At 44.7% G+C, this 14,315-nt stretch overlaps 1 protein-coding gene across 8 annotated transcripts in view; it reads right to left on the bottom strand.

Moving 5' to 3' along the window:
* The window catches only part of MIA3 (MIA SH3 domain ER export factor 3), an 80,893-nt gene that overhangs the window by 49,437 nt on the left and 17,141 nt on the right, over window positions 1–14,315 (bottom strand). For 3 of the 8 annotated variants that reach the window (XM_059145495.1, XM_059145496.1, XM_059145497.1), the window contains exons 1-2: window positions 8,520–9,065; window positions 828–914 (exon numbers count right to left, since the gene is read on the bottom strand). In XM_059145495.1, coding sequence (XP_059001478.1) covers window positions 828–914; window positions 8,520–9,050 — 618 coding nt within the window. In that variant the 5' untranslated portion in view covers window positions 9,051–9,065. Of the gene's footprint in view, window positions 1–827; window positions 915–5,228; window positions 5,363–6,171; window positions 6,331–8,519; window positions 9,066–14,315 lie in introns of those variants that run through there. The other 5 variants (XM_059145499.1, XM_059145500.1, XM_059145498.1 and 2 more) reach the window with 4 other exon arrangements.

Raw genomic sequence — 14,315 nt, 5'->3', positions numbered from 1 at the left:
GGTCAGTGCACTCAGTGAATTCTGTGCAGGGTACGCAGTCAGTACTGTGCAGATCTGAGACCAGACCTCCTCCGAGTCTCTCAAATTCCCTGTTCCAAACCTATACTATAACTACACCCCCGAAATCACTAAAGACTCAGTAATAAGAAAACCAACGTAAATTGTCATTTGTGGCCTAGTACATAATGTAGGGTTCAATTTTCCCTGATCTCTTTATACTTAAAATGTCTAAGAGCTATTCAGTGAGGGGCTTCCTAATTGAGATACCTTCTCCTTTTGCTTCTAAAAAGATTTACCTCTTGGGGTTTCTGGGTGGCTCAGTCGGTTAAGCCTCCGACTCTTGATTTTGGCTCAGGTCATGATCTGAGGGTCATGAAATCGAGCCCTGTGTTAGGCTCGGTGTTCAGCGTGAAGTCTGCTTCAGTTTCTCTCCTTCTCCCTCTGCCCCTCCCCCTGCTCACGCTTGCTTGCTCTCTAAAATAAATAAATACATTTTTTTTAAACGAAAGTAACTAAATAAGAAGATACTGAATTCTTAACTTTTTTCTCATATAAAGCAGTGAAGAAAAACCCTATCTATATGAGTACACATATTAGATAACTACCAAATAATGAGAGTCTCCTATAAATTCTTTTCAGACTCTTCTTTCTTCTTTTTTCTATTTTTAAAGGTAATCTGATTCTAAATTACAACTTGATACATACATGTGAACTTGGTTTTTTTCCTGGCCAAAACACAAAGACTTTCAAAAATCATTAACTGACTGTCACTGATGAATTTCAAAGGCAACTTATAATTGAGAACCAAAAAAAAGTCCATAACTTACATCTGCTGGAACCTGTAGCTCCTCCTTAGTATATTCATAGACTACTTGGATTAAATCCCTTGGAAAATATCCAAAAACGCGCCCCACCTATGTGAAAGAAAGGGCAAAAGAAAAACACCAATCAAAATTCTGTGTGAGAAATATAAGGGGCAGACTTCTTAGCAGTGAGAGGAAATACACAGATAGGTAGGGAGGCATAACCACAAGAGACAGATAGTTGCCCTTAAGATTACACAAATTATTATTCCAATGAAAATTAAGTACGGACTATCTTAAAACCAACTTTTCTAAAACCACTCAAGTTTCCCTTCAACATGCAACTTAATTCTATTTTTTTAAAGATTTTATTTATTTATTAGATAGAGAAAGAGAGACAGCAAGAGAGGAACACAAGCAGGAGGGGTGGGAGAGGGAGAAGCAGGCTCCCCACCGAGCAGGGAGCCGGATGCAGGACTCGATCCCAGGACCCTGGGATCATGACCTGGGCCAAAAGCAGACGCTTAACAACTGAGCTACCCAGGCGCTCCCAACATGCCTCTTAATTCTAACCAGAGAGCACATAAAGTTAGATTTCTCAAGTAGATAAAAGGCCTACATAAAAGAAAGTTATTGTGTATTTTGCTACTATGCAAATCAGGGGCACCTGGCTGGCTCAGGCAGAAGAGCGAGTGACTCTTGATCTCGGGGTTGTCAGTTTGAGCCCCATGTTGGGTACAGAGATCACTTAAAAATAAAGTCTTTAAAAAAAAAAAAACCCAAATGAAAGCTGGTTAGAAACACAATTGCAAATAACCTCTAGCAATAATTTACCAGCATATGTCACAGCTTTGGCTCATCAACTGGCACTCAGAAGTCTTTTTTAAACCAGTAAACAGCCATGAAAATTAAGTGAAAAGAATATAAAATTCCTAAAATATGTGATCAATATAATAAAAAGCAAATCTTTATTGATAGAATGGGCTATAGTAGCTTTTTCAAAAACTAGATTTTCCAGTATTTGGGGAGAAAATAAAATTCATACTAATGTATATATCAAGCTATAGTTTCATGCAAAATAAAACTCTAGAGAAAATAACACCATTTACCTACAGCACTAATGGCTAAAATACATAAAGTGTGTCTTCTTGAGACGCATACACTGTCTTCTACTGGCTGCATCTGAAATTGAAAGCAGATCTCTTCCAAGGAGGCTGACCCAACGCACCAAAGAAGAAAAAGGCTATCTTATCACCAACCCCTAAAATATCCTCATCAGGAGTGCTGCTGTTATACCTGGCAAATACGTGAAAGCCTGTCTCTGTACTAGAATACGGTCCTGAAGATTAGATAAGACGGGGCAATTAAAAACTACTACACTGGCAGCTAAAATCTAAAACTCTACAAAACCAAAAAGGACTCCAACACAAAACTAAAAAACAGAAACAAGAATAATTTTGAAAGCTAAGGGAAGAGAATTTTTAATTTCTTAAAGCGTAAGTTTCATGAAATAAGAGGAGAGACTGAGGGAAAATATACTTTTTTTCCTTTTCAGGAAAATTTTATTAGGAGACAATGGGGGGGGGACACCTGGATGGCTCAGTCAGTTAAGCGGCTGCCTTCAGTTCAGGTCATGATTCCAGAGTCCTGGGATGGAGTCCCCAAATCAGGCTTCCAGCTCATTGGGGAGTCTCCTTCTCCCTCTGCCAGCTGCTCCCTCTGCTTGTACTCTGTCTCTTTCTCTCTGTGTCAAACAAATAAATAAAATCTAAAAAAAAAAGAAAAGAAAGAAAAAGAAAAAGAAAAAAAGGAAAGGAAATCTGGAAAAGGGAGAGAAGTCAGAAAGACATGGATAAAGGAAATACATTTGTCTTTGTGTAGTCTCTGTCCATTGACACCACAGGTCATATAAAACTCCGTATTTTGGTGGTGTCTGGCTGGCTCAGTCGGTAGAGCGTGTAACTCTTGATCTGAGGGTTGTGGGTTCAAGTCACATGTTGGGTATAGAGAGTCTTAAAAACAATAAAATCTTAAGGAAAAAAAATCCATAAATTTACACTGGGGGGGGGGGTATTGTGTCTTAGGATCTGAAAAAAGAGGTTCAGAATCATGAACCCTCAGGACTGGAAGTCAGCTTTATTTATAGTTTTGTTTCCATATATCATCCCTGCCAAGGAACCGCTGATTTGACTGGGGAGAATTAGAACATTTGTTCAAGAGAATAAATTCTGCATAAGCTACTATCAGGACAAATATAAATTAAGTGCCTCTGCCCAGAAAGGGAATATTCAAAAGGAAGGTGGGTAAGACACGGGCCCTTCCCTTATGGGGTTTATGACTTTATAGGAGCAAAGACGTACACAAACCAACTGCAATACAAAGCACTAAAAAGGATGCCACGTGAGCAGTGCAAACAAGGTGCCACCAGAGTGATCATCAAACAGCACAGAGCCCTCTGGCTGGGTGCTGAGAGCAGTGCTTCCCTAAGGAGGCAGCAGGAGCAGTGACCTCAACCACAGGAAAATGCAAGTCAAGCTCACGTACCAAATGCTCCAACTTAACCACCTCACTGTACAAAAAACATGCAGCCTAGGTACACGGAAAAAACGTTCTAAGAGTAAAGACTATCAAGAAATCTCATGTGGTTGACTTGAAGGACACAGAACATATCTTTCTTTGTATCTAGGGATCCGATCAGGATTCTGCCCAAATGACAAGGGCTGAACCTGACCCATTAGTTGGTCTTTCAAGAGTCCCCCCTAGGAACCTGGAACACCAACAAAATTAAACTATTTTTCCTTGTGTAGGTTGCTCAAGCCTTGTTTTCTGTGGTGTGGTATTTTATTGAGAGGAAAAGTTTTGACAGTGGGGACTGGGTATTCCTAAAAGTTTGAACAATCCTAAGGATATCAACAACTCTTACAACTTTCAGTAAATAAACAGTCCACACATCACACTTTTTAGAGAGAAAAGGAAAAGAACTCATCAGCCTCTCAGTTAGGTCCCTCCTAGGCAATCTCCTCTTTAAAAACATCAAAAGCATGAGCATTATTTACAATAGCCAATGGCGCGCCTGGGTGGCTCAGTCGGTTGAGCATCCAATCTTGATTTTTTGGCTGAGGTTATAATCTCTGGGTCGTGGGATTGTGCCCCGGGTCATGGGATCAAGCGCCCCATAAGGCTCCATGCTCAGCAGCGTCTACTTGTCCCTTTCCCTCCGCCATGCCCCTGCAAGTGCACTCTCTCGTTATCTAAATAAGTAAATAAAATCTTACAATAGCCAAAAGGTGGAAGCAACCCAAGTGTCCACCAACTGATGAGTGGATAAAGATGTGATACACACACACACACAGTGGACTATTACTCAGCCATAAAAAAGAACAAAATCTTGCCATTTGCACCCACGTGGATGGACCCAGAGGGTATAATGCTAAGAAAAGTCGGTCAGAGAAAGATAAATACCATATGATCTCACTCGTATGTGAAATTTAAGAAACAAAACAAAGGAAAAAGGAGACAAAACCAGACACTCGAATACAGAGAACAAACTGGTGGGTGCCACAGGAGAGGTGGGTGGAGAAGGGAGTGAAGCAGGCAAAAGGGATTAAGAGTCCAGTTATGGTGATGAGCACCAAGGAACACACAGGATTGTGGAGTTCCTCTACTGCACACCTGAAACTAACAGAACACTCTAAGTTAATTATACCTCATCAAAAAAAAATTTTTTTACAAAAATCAGAGCGCGATGGAGACATCGGTTTCCATATCTGCCCTCAGGGCCTCCTAAAACCCACTGGGAAGACAGCAGGTCGGGGAACAGGTGTCCAGGAACAGGTGTCTGAAGAGCAGGAAAAGGACGACCCAGAAGTTGCGAACAAAACAAGGCAACAAAACACACACAAGGAAAAGGACATCTTGATTTTTTAACAGACTCGTAACAGTACGTATGGTTAGGTAACCCGTCCACGAGCTGCCAATCTTTCACAAATATTAATAACTTAGAAAAAAATACACATACAGTGAACTTCAAATGTGAACATGTGAAACACTGTTCTGCACAAGGTTTGATTAAGTCTAATGCTTCCTGTACCCTTCTGTTGTGAAGCGCGAAGTTCAGAATTTTCAGGTTTCGCCACTACACCCTTTCCTATGGACGCAGCATTCACAGTCAGTAAGGCCTGGGACGTACTGCTGAGCAGCAGCAGCCACAAGCAGTTTGGTTCTGTTAAAGGATAAGAGCAGAGCCCCTTCCCGGGGCCAGGCCTGATGCCTGCCGGGGACACACAGCCACCTTCTGCTTTCCCAGTCTAGCAGAGAGGACCAGTGAACTCCATCAAAGACCCCAGGAAAAGAGTTATTTCTTTCTACAGTGCTAAACAAGCCAATAAAAAGGAAGAAGATAAAGTGTGGCAAATTTGTACTTACACTTCCGGCCCAAACTTCAGGTGGTCTCCCTGCCAGTTTATAGTACACATACACTGGGTCCCCTTTTTTAAAACTCACGAAACGACAATCCGGACCTGTAAAATCTTCTAGAGCCTCCCCCCGGTACATTAACACTGTAGGCACAGACAGGGGGGAGAAAAAAGAGAGAAGAACAGGTATCAGGATTCAACTTTTACAGTCCGTTCTGATTGATCAGGCAATAGGAGTGTCCTCTATTCTGTAAATGACAGCCAAGTTTCTCCAGCGCTCTCTGGAATCAATCGCTCTTAAGCCATAGGCTCTGAGTATCTAAAATCTTGAGAGCTTTATCGTTATTTATCAACCCCCTATGAGCAGAGAGACGGCCACTTTCCCTGTTTTTCCCTACAGATAAACAAAAAGCAATGAGTCCACCACCACACAGAGCTGGTGTCAAAAGAAACTCTTGGTCCCTTCTCTAACCTTCTTGTCCTCAACCTCCGCTCTTCCGCCATAAAAAGATTCACGGCACAATTGGATGAATTCAAGGGCAGATGCTGGCTGGCTTAAGCAAGGCTCCACGAAGAGGTAATAGGGGGTGGGGGAGAGCACCCAGGAGCCCCCAAGGGGTCAATTAACTTGAACTAACACTAAAAGGCACTGTCGTTAAGGGACTGTAAGTACTCCCATGCAGCAGTAAACACTGTTGACTTCATCACGCTGTTCTCCCCTTACAGTATCTGCCTAAGTAAACGGGAAAGGACATCACATCCTATTACCGGTCTAATCACATGAAGGGGTAACGTCAAATTATTATGAAAGTAATGTTCACTGTACCCAACATTACAAAGGTTTCATCACGAGAGGAAGATAACCTTCTATATTTATGGCTATAGACAAAATCACAAGTGGGCATCACATGTTGCTGGGACAAGCAAAACTCTGAGAACTGTGCAGTAGTTACCTTCAGTCTTAAAATGCAGGACTTAAATCACACTTCGTCTAGAAAAAAGTAGAAGCAGCATTTTTTTCTTTTTGTTGGCCGAATCTGATACAAGATGAAATGGATACTAGATACAATTAAATAGCAAAAACAAAACAAAACAAAAAAAAATGGTGACATGGAAAGAACACCCTTTCTTAAAGCCAGTGAGCCCCAAATACATTAAAATGTATCTTTAGGGGCACCTGGGTGGCTCAGTGGGTTAAAGCCTCTGCTTTCGGCTCAGGTATGATCCCAGGGTTCTGGGATCGAGCTCCGCATCAGGCTCTCTGCTCGGCAGGGAGCCTGCTTCCCTCTCTCTTTGCCTGCCTCTCTGTGCCTACTTGTGATCTCTGAATGTCAAATAAATAAATAAAATCTTTTAAAAAATAAATAAATAAAAATAAAATGTATCTTTAAATACATATCTGAGGGACGAACAAATAGATATGAGGGCAGTGATGCGGATTTTGAAGCTGAAATCCACACTTGTCAGCAACCTAATTCAGATATAACTGGGGGAAAGACCAGACTGAAGGTGATGGACAATTTAAAGATCGGGGATTCTATTGCAACTGGAAATGGCAATGTTTGTTTCCCACTTAGAAGAGATCACTAAAAAGTTGTAACATTAAATTAGATGACAACATTACCAAACACGACAACTTTCTGAAAAACACAGAACAGCGCAATCTCTCTCTCTCTCTCTCTCTCACACACACACACACACACACACACACACCTACCCACACCTACCTTACTAGATACTTTATGCAACACGCAGGGCTGCTGCCCCTTGTGTTTTGGTTCTGTCTCTCTGGACACATGCCATTTCTCAACTTCTGCGACAAGTAAGGGCACTTCCAACCCCAGTCTCTGTGCTGGGGAAGCATCAGCGATGTGACTCTCCAGGTAACCGGTTCTGAGGAATCCAAGTAGGGGGGTGCTTGGAAGCGAAGAGGGGCAAACGTTTGGTCTTAGCCAACCCTGCCTGCTGCTAATCATCTGGGTTTGCTCGGAGAAAACTGAAGGGGAGAAATGTGGAAGTGGCCCCGCTTTCGTGGTGTTGGTTGACGTGTTTCAGCCCTGGGTTACCTCTAGGAATGGCTTAACACAACGATGCCTCCTGGCTTCCTGTTCACAGCGTTGCGGAGATTCAAACTCTCCCAACTATGAAATCTGATTTTGAATAGCACCGATTTGAATATATATAGCTAAACTGCAGGCATAGGGCCTTTCCAGCATGAACATTTTTCTATACGTGTTGTCTACAATTTTTGAACAACCGTTTCCGAACGCGGTGATCACTAAGTTACAAGGTTATTCAAGACCCTCCGGGAGGCCCAAGAATGATCCCGGTCCCACAAACACTTGGGAAGAGACTCCAACAACACAAGTGACTCAGGCTAAGGCTGGTCGTTGTTCATGAAAATAAATAAATATTTATTACGATTTCTTTAAGAATCGTCTCCATCTGACTCCGGAGATCTCTGTCCTCCTCACCGCCCAGAGTCCATCCCCCGCCCCCAGTCCAGGACTGGGGCACAATTCCGCTTCCTGCGCAAAGAGGAGGCTGCCGGTCCCAGGTGGCCGATGCAGATTCTTGGCCTCTTTCGACAGCGAAAGATGCTGGCCTTCCTGAGGTGCCCTCCCCGCCTGGCTGTTTGCAAGGAGACTTCCAAGCACAGAAATGACAGGACTGAGGCAGAGCCGAGGCGGAGACCTTGGAATACCCTGCACGCCTGGGCTCCGGGCTCGTCCCAAACCCGAACTCCAATCCCTGTCAAAGGCGGCACGAGCCCCCAATCCGAGAGACGGAGCAGGGAGAAGGGGCAGCGCCAGCGCCCTCCCCGTCCCCAGCATCAGCCCGCGGCCGGGAACGCACCCGCCGAGCCCTCCGCGAGTCTGCGCCCCGACTGCACCCACCCAGGTCCCCGCGGCGGGGGCAGGAGAGCGCTCGCTGCAGCGCGGAGAGCCCAGGGCGCGCGGCGCGCACCCCAACTGCTCCGTCTCCCCTCGGGGCCGGGCGGGGAGCGGACGCTGCGAGCCGTCCCTGGGGGAACCGGGGGCCACCGCCACCCCCAAACCCCGCCAGATCAGCGGAGGAAAGGAAACGCCGGCAACAAGTGGGAGGCGCAGCCCCCCGGCCAGGGCCCGCGGGAGCCGAGAGCCGAGGGGACGGCGCGGGGCACCGGCACTCGCCCCCCCCCCCCCCGGCGTCGAGCCCCCCCACCGCGCCCGCCCGGCCTGCGCCCCCAGCCGGCTCGCGGGGCTGCCCAGCTCCCGCCCCCGCGCGGCCCCGCCGCCGCCGCCGCCCTCCGGCCACTCACTGCTGCACTCCTCGTCTGCGCACAGTTTGTGCTCCGCGAAGCGCCGGCTCGTGTCCGCGTGCGGCTGGCCCGGCACCCGCCAGGGCGGCCCGAGCAGGAGCAGCCAGAAGAGCAGCCCCGGCGCCGCAGCCATGTTGTGGTCACCGCGGGGGAGCCGGCGGCGCGGAGGCGGCGGCGAGGCCGGGCGGGCGCCGGCGGGCGGGGCCGAGGGCGGAGCGCGGCGGGCGGGGCGCGCGGCGGGGCGGGGCGGGGCGGCGCCGGGGGCCGCGGCGTTCCCCGCGACACGTCAGCACGGCCTCGGCCCGGAGCCGCGGGCGCCGGAGGGTCGTGCGCTCCGACCTCTCTCCCTCGCGCAGTTCGGCGCTCGCGGCCCCCGCGGCCGGCGGCCCCGTGTCCCCTCGCTCGCCCGCTCCCTTCGCGCTCGCTTCCGCGCCGCGGCGTTCGTCGCTCACCCCTCTCTGCGACCTTTGAGCCCCCATCCCGCCAGCCCACTACGGGGTCCTTTTCTGGCTCCTTCTCGCAGCTTCTCATTTCTGGTCCATCCCGAAGCAGCCACACCCCCCCCCGCCACGTTCACCCCCATTCTTGGTGTGGTGCCCCCTTTTCCGAACTACCAGATCCCGCCCACGAGCTGCCACTGTTAGTCTCTGGTTTCAGGCTCCATCTTCGGGCTCCCAGGGGTTCTTTGGGGGCCCCGTCTAGGATCCCCTTCGACTGGAAGGGGCATGAGTGGAATGGTGGGTTGGCGACGTTAAATGAGCCGGTGGCCGGCTTGGTCTCTTTTTGAGCCTTGGGGGCTAGGGGCTGGCAATGTGTACCAGAGCTGAGATCTTAAGATTCTTGGGCCTTTTATCCCTAAGGGAAGAAGTAATTTAATTCAAATGTGTTGAGCTTCCACTTGATGCTATTATTTATGCCAGACAGTAGGGTAGTGTGGGAAAGACGTGGGTCAAAAAACAAGATACCACGTGCATATTTGGCATCTGCCTTCAACGCAGGTCATGATCCCAGGGTCCTGGGATCCAGTCCCCCATCAGGCGCCCTGCTCAGCAGGGAGCCTGCTTCTCCCTTTCCCTCTACTGCTCTGCCTACTTGTGCTCTCTCTGTCAAATAAATAAATAAATAAAATCTTAAAAAAAAAAAAAGAAAAAAAAAGACAGGGTACCTGGCCCTTGACTAAAGAAATCCACAAATTAGTGGAAGCCAACTGGCACAAAAACTGCTAAAGAATAAATAGCAAGTAGGGAAAAGCTAATAAATTTAAAGTTGCTTTTACTGAGCTCTTTCTTCATGGAATCTTCACAACAGTAGAGAATGCTATTACTATCTTCCATATCTGAGATGAGTAAATTGGGGCATTCACACATCTAGTGAGAGATGGAAAGAGAGATTCAAACCCGGGGAATGTCCTCCCTTTTATTTTTTCACTTATTTGACAGAGAGAGATATCACAAGTAGGCAGAGAGAGGGGAAGTAGTCTCCCTGCTGAGCAGAGACCCCCCATGTGGGGCTCAATCCCAGGACCCTGGGATTATGACCTGAGCGGAAGGCAGAGGCCTAACCCACTGAGCCACCCAGGTGCTCCCTCATCCTCCCTTTTAATCACAACTCTATAAAGCCTCCATCAAGCAACATAAAACTTTTGTACTTTCTTTCTGATTAGGGGAAGCAAAATCCTGTTTAAATCCCAGTGTAACCAAATTATCTGTATGTGCAAAGAAGGAAGGAAAGCTCACAAGCCCACACATCAGCCCAGAGAAGAGCACCTGCGATGTTCTGCCGGTGGTTGGAGCACTTCGCATTGGTCAGTCTTTACATATCTCAACAAATGCCATTTTAATACCCATCTTCCAGGTGTTCAAGTTAAAAACTTACTTCCTGGCACCCTTTTTCTCACACCCAAATCCAATCCATCAGACAATCCTGTGCTCTCTTTATTTTAATGGCTTTATTGGAAGGTAATTGGCATATTATATGTAATAAGATGCATATAATAACTTGCATGTAACAAACTGCACACACTTAAAGCGTACAGTTTGGGGGCGTCTTGGTAACTCAGTCAGTTACAAGTCTGCCTTCAGCTCAGGTCATGATGTTCGGGTCCTGGGATCAAGCCCCACCCCACACTGGGCTCCCTGCTCAGCAAGGAGGCTGCTTCTCCCTCCTCCTCTGCCATTCCTCCTGCTTGTGCTCTCTTTCTTTCTCTCTCTCTCTCTGCCAATAATTAAATAAAATCCTTAACAAAAATTAAAAAACAATAAAGTGTACAGTTTGATACTGTAGACCTGAGTCTGCAGATACTGATACCTGAGACCATCACTATGATTAAGATAATTAACTATATCCATCACTAATAAAAGAGTCCTCATGCTCCTTTGTAATCCTTCCCTCCCCTTTCCTGACTGTCTCCAAACAATCTTCTGTTGCTATAGACTGATTTATAATTTCTGGTATTTGTTATAAGTGTAGTCGTACAGTATGTCTTCTTTTTTTGTCTGTTTTCACTCAGCATAAGCATCGGAACTACATCCAGAATCTGACCACTCTCACCACCTCCTATGTGAACACTGTATGGCCAGGCCACCATCATCTCTCACCTAGATTACATTAGCTTCTGACTATTCTGCCTTTGCCTCCCAAGGTCTACTGTGTCAACAGCGATCAGAGTGATCATTTCATGACATAAATTTGGTCATCTCTCTCCTCTGCTCAAAAGCTTCCTGCAGCTTTCTACTTCCAAGTAAAATGCGTGGACAACACTGTCTTTATGAAGGACTACATTGTCTTATTTGATCTGACCTCGCTAACCCCTTTTACCCCCTCTTCCTAACACTCTCGTCTTGCTCAGTCGGTTCTACTCAAACTCACTAAGCCCCACTCTTGCATCAGAGCATTTGTACTTGCAATCCATCAACCTGGAACGGTTCCCCCAAACAGTCCACCGGACTAGTTCCCTCACTTTATCAAGTTGTCTGTAGCAAGACCATTTCTTGTTAGAGAGGCCTTTTTTTTATCACTCTCCATAAAATAGAGCTCCTTCCATGAATATTGAGTTCACCATCCAGCTTTGTTTTTCTTTAGAGTACTTCCACCAGCCTTACATTTATCTATCTGACTGCCTTCCCCCACCCCAAATATAAGTTTGAGGGAAGCAAGGAATTTACTTTGTTCATTCCTATAATATAAATGCCTAGAAAAGTGTCTGGAATGTATGAGGTACTCAACAAAAGATTTGTGGGATCAACTCATGATAACTCACATAGTATAAATATTTTATATCATTAACCTACAGGGAGCCTCCATATGTAAATAGCACCAAGAGGAAACATGCTATAAGAACAAGGCATTTTGTGTCTTCCCCTCAGCAGCATCCTCAACACCTCGAACAGAATCTGGAATACACTTATTGTTGATTGAGGGCATATTTATTATACAGGGAGTGAATTAAATTGCAGTGTATTTTTTTCTTATGTATTACTGGAATAGATAAAGCAGATAAAGGTAATTCTGATTTTTCTTATTTCTATCTGGGGTAGAATTAATGACAATTCATTGGTGGAAAAGCCAAAATTACAAAATGATCTAATTCAATATTATTTCACTAATATATACTTTAACTAATATTCAGATATGCATTTGTATGAATGGTGAGAGCTCTCAGTTGCTGAAGAACTGCCTACTTAGCTTGTTGATTTTCTGGGATTTTCATTTATCTGCATTCATTATCGTTATTGTTGTTATTATTATTATTGCCTTTAAGAAATATTAACAAGTTCAGTGGACAGAAAAAAATTCTCAGCTGACCACAATGAGGGTGGTTCTTTCTGCCAGTATATATGTATATGTGTGTGTGTGTGTATAAATGTATACAATGTATGTATGTATATGTATATATATAATATATATATAAAATTATAGTGGATGAGTCAGCATTCATCATTAATAGCATTTGAGTATGTGGCCCTGATGCTTAACATAAATTCGAATCCCAGGTATATTATTTGTTAACATCTCAAATGGAATCTTCACTGGGTAAGGTTGAGTAAGACATAAAAATAAATGTGTCTAGTTTGGGGGGGTGTAAAAAATAAGACTTGGAGGGTTTTTGCCCTTAAAGAATTGTCAGTCTGCCCAAGACAAATGCATTTGAAACAAAGAGGAAACAAAATAATAACATATATAATTATAAACTCCATGGTGCCTCCCCAGAAGCTTCTAGAAGGTGTAATACTGAAGTTACCAGAAAGAACACAGTCTATTGCCAACAACAAGGCCACTCAAGAGTCCAGAAAATGGTGTAAAATATTTATTGAGGACAATGGCTTCCAGGCGAGATGGAGTAACAGGGGCAAGACTTACCCTCCCATGTTAAACATATGAAAAAATTGGGCAAAATATATGAAACAAGAATTTTTAGATGTTGGACAACAAGCAGTGGTCTCTATGAAAAGTGGAACAAATGAGGGGAGTGCTATGATTGCCTCAGCTTACTCTCTGGATGAATTTTCCAGGCTACAGCCAGAGAAAGGACATGCAAACAGGTGATCTCCTTGAGTTGAGGAGAAAGATTTGAAAGTTTGGGGAGGTCAAGGCAGCTAGGGAAGAGAACAGGTGAAAAGAGAGGTGCATGGGAAAGACAACTGCACAGAGCTCCCAAGAACAGAGCAGGGTTCTGCCAAGTCTTCAACTGAACAATGATAAGCACCTGTGTGCAAAGAACTACCTGAGGCCAGTGAAAGAAACACCAGAGAGGGTAGAAATAAAACTGTTGGGAGGAAAGAACAGTTTGTGCTCCACCCGCCAGAGAGGAAAATCTATAATAAACAGGGCATCTCATAGATTGTTCAGCAAAGGGGAAATTGTCAGCTTACAATGAAAAGACACCCTAACAAAGCTTTAAAACAAGCTTTGAAAATATCAATATATTTGGGGCACCTGGGTGGCTCAGTTAAGCATGTGAATCTTGGCTTTGGCTAGGGTCATTATCTCAGGGTTGTGAAATCCAGCCCCACATCAGGCTCCACACTCAGCAGGGAGTCTGCTTCTCTCCCTTTCCCTCTCCCACTACCCTGCTTGTTTGCACTCTCTCTCATTCTCAAACAAAGAAAGCTTTAAAAAGAAAATATAGAAATACTTCCAAGTAAATTAACTGCATTCAAGAACAAACTTGAAGAACATTTAAGTGCAGAACTGAAAAGGTAAATTCACAATGTCTGGAATTCAATAAAAAATTATAAGGCATTCAAAGAAGCAAGAAAATACAACCTATAATGAAAAGAAAAATCGGTCAACAGAAACTTTACAAATGACACAGATGAAAGAATTATTACACAAGGATATTAACACAGTTCTATTCTGTATATTAGAGATGCTATAGAAAAGCATGAGCATGCAAAGTAGAGTATATAAAAATGACCCAAATTAAACTTGGTGAACAAAAAAATGGCTGAAATGAAAAATACAATGGATGGAATTAATAACAGATTAGACACTGCATAAGAAAACACAACTGAGCCTGAAGACATGGTAATATAAACTCTCCAAAAAGAAATGGAGAGAAAAGAGACTGAAAGAAATGAATTGGGCACCAATGTGCGCACTTCAGTCCAAAAGATGTGTAAATGAGGTCCCAGAAGGAGGTGGGAGACAGAAATATGTTTGAAGAAATAACAAAAGCATTCTAAATTTGCTGAAAACTCACAGATCAAGAAGCTCCACAAACCTCAAGCACAAGAAGCGTGAAGAAAACAACACTAAGACATGTTAAATTGCTTGAAACCAGTGACGATGGAAAAA

The sequence above is a fragment of the Mustela lutreola genome, chromosome 14 (genome assembly GCF_030435805.1).
Source record: "Mustela lutreola isolate mMusLut2 chromosome 14, mMusLut2.pri, whole genome shotgun sequence".
NCBI lineage: Eukaryota > Metazoa > Chordata > Mammalia > Carnivora > Mustelidae > Mustela > Mustela lutreola.
This window is presented reverse-complemented; position numbering and strand designations above follow the sequence as displayed.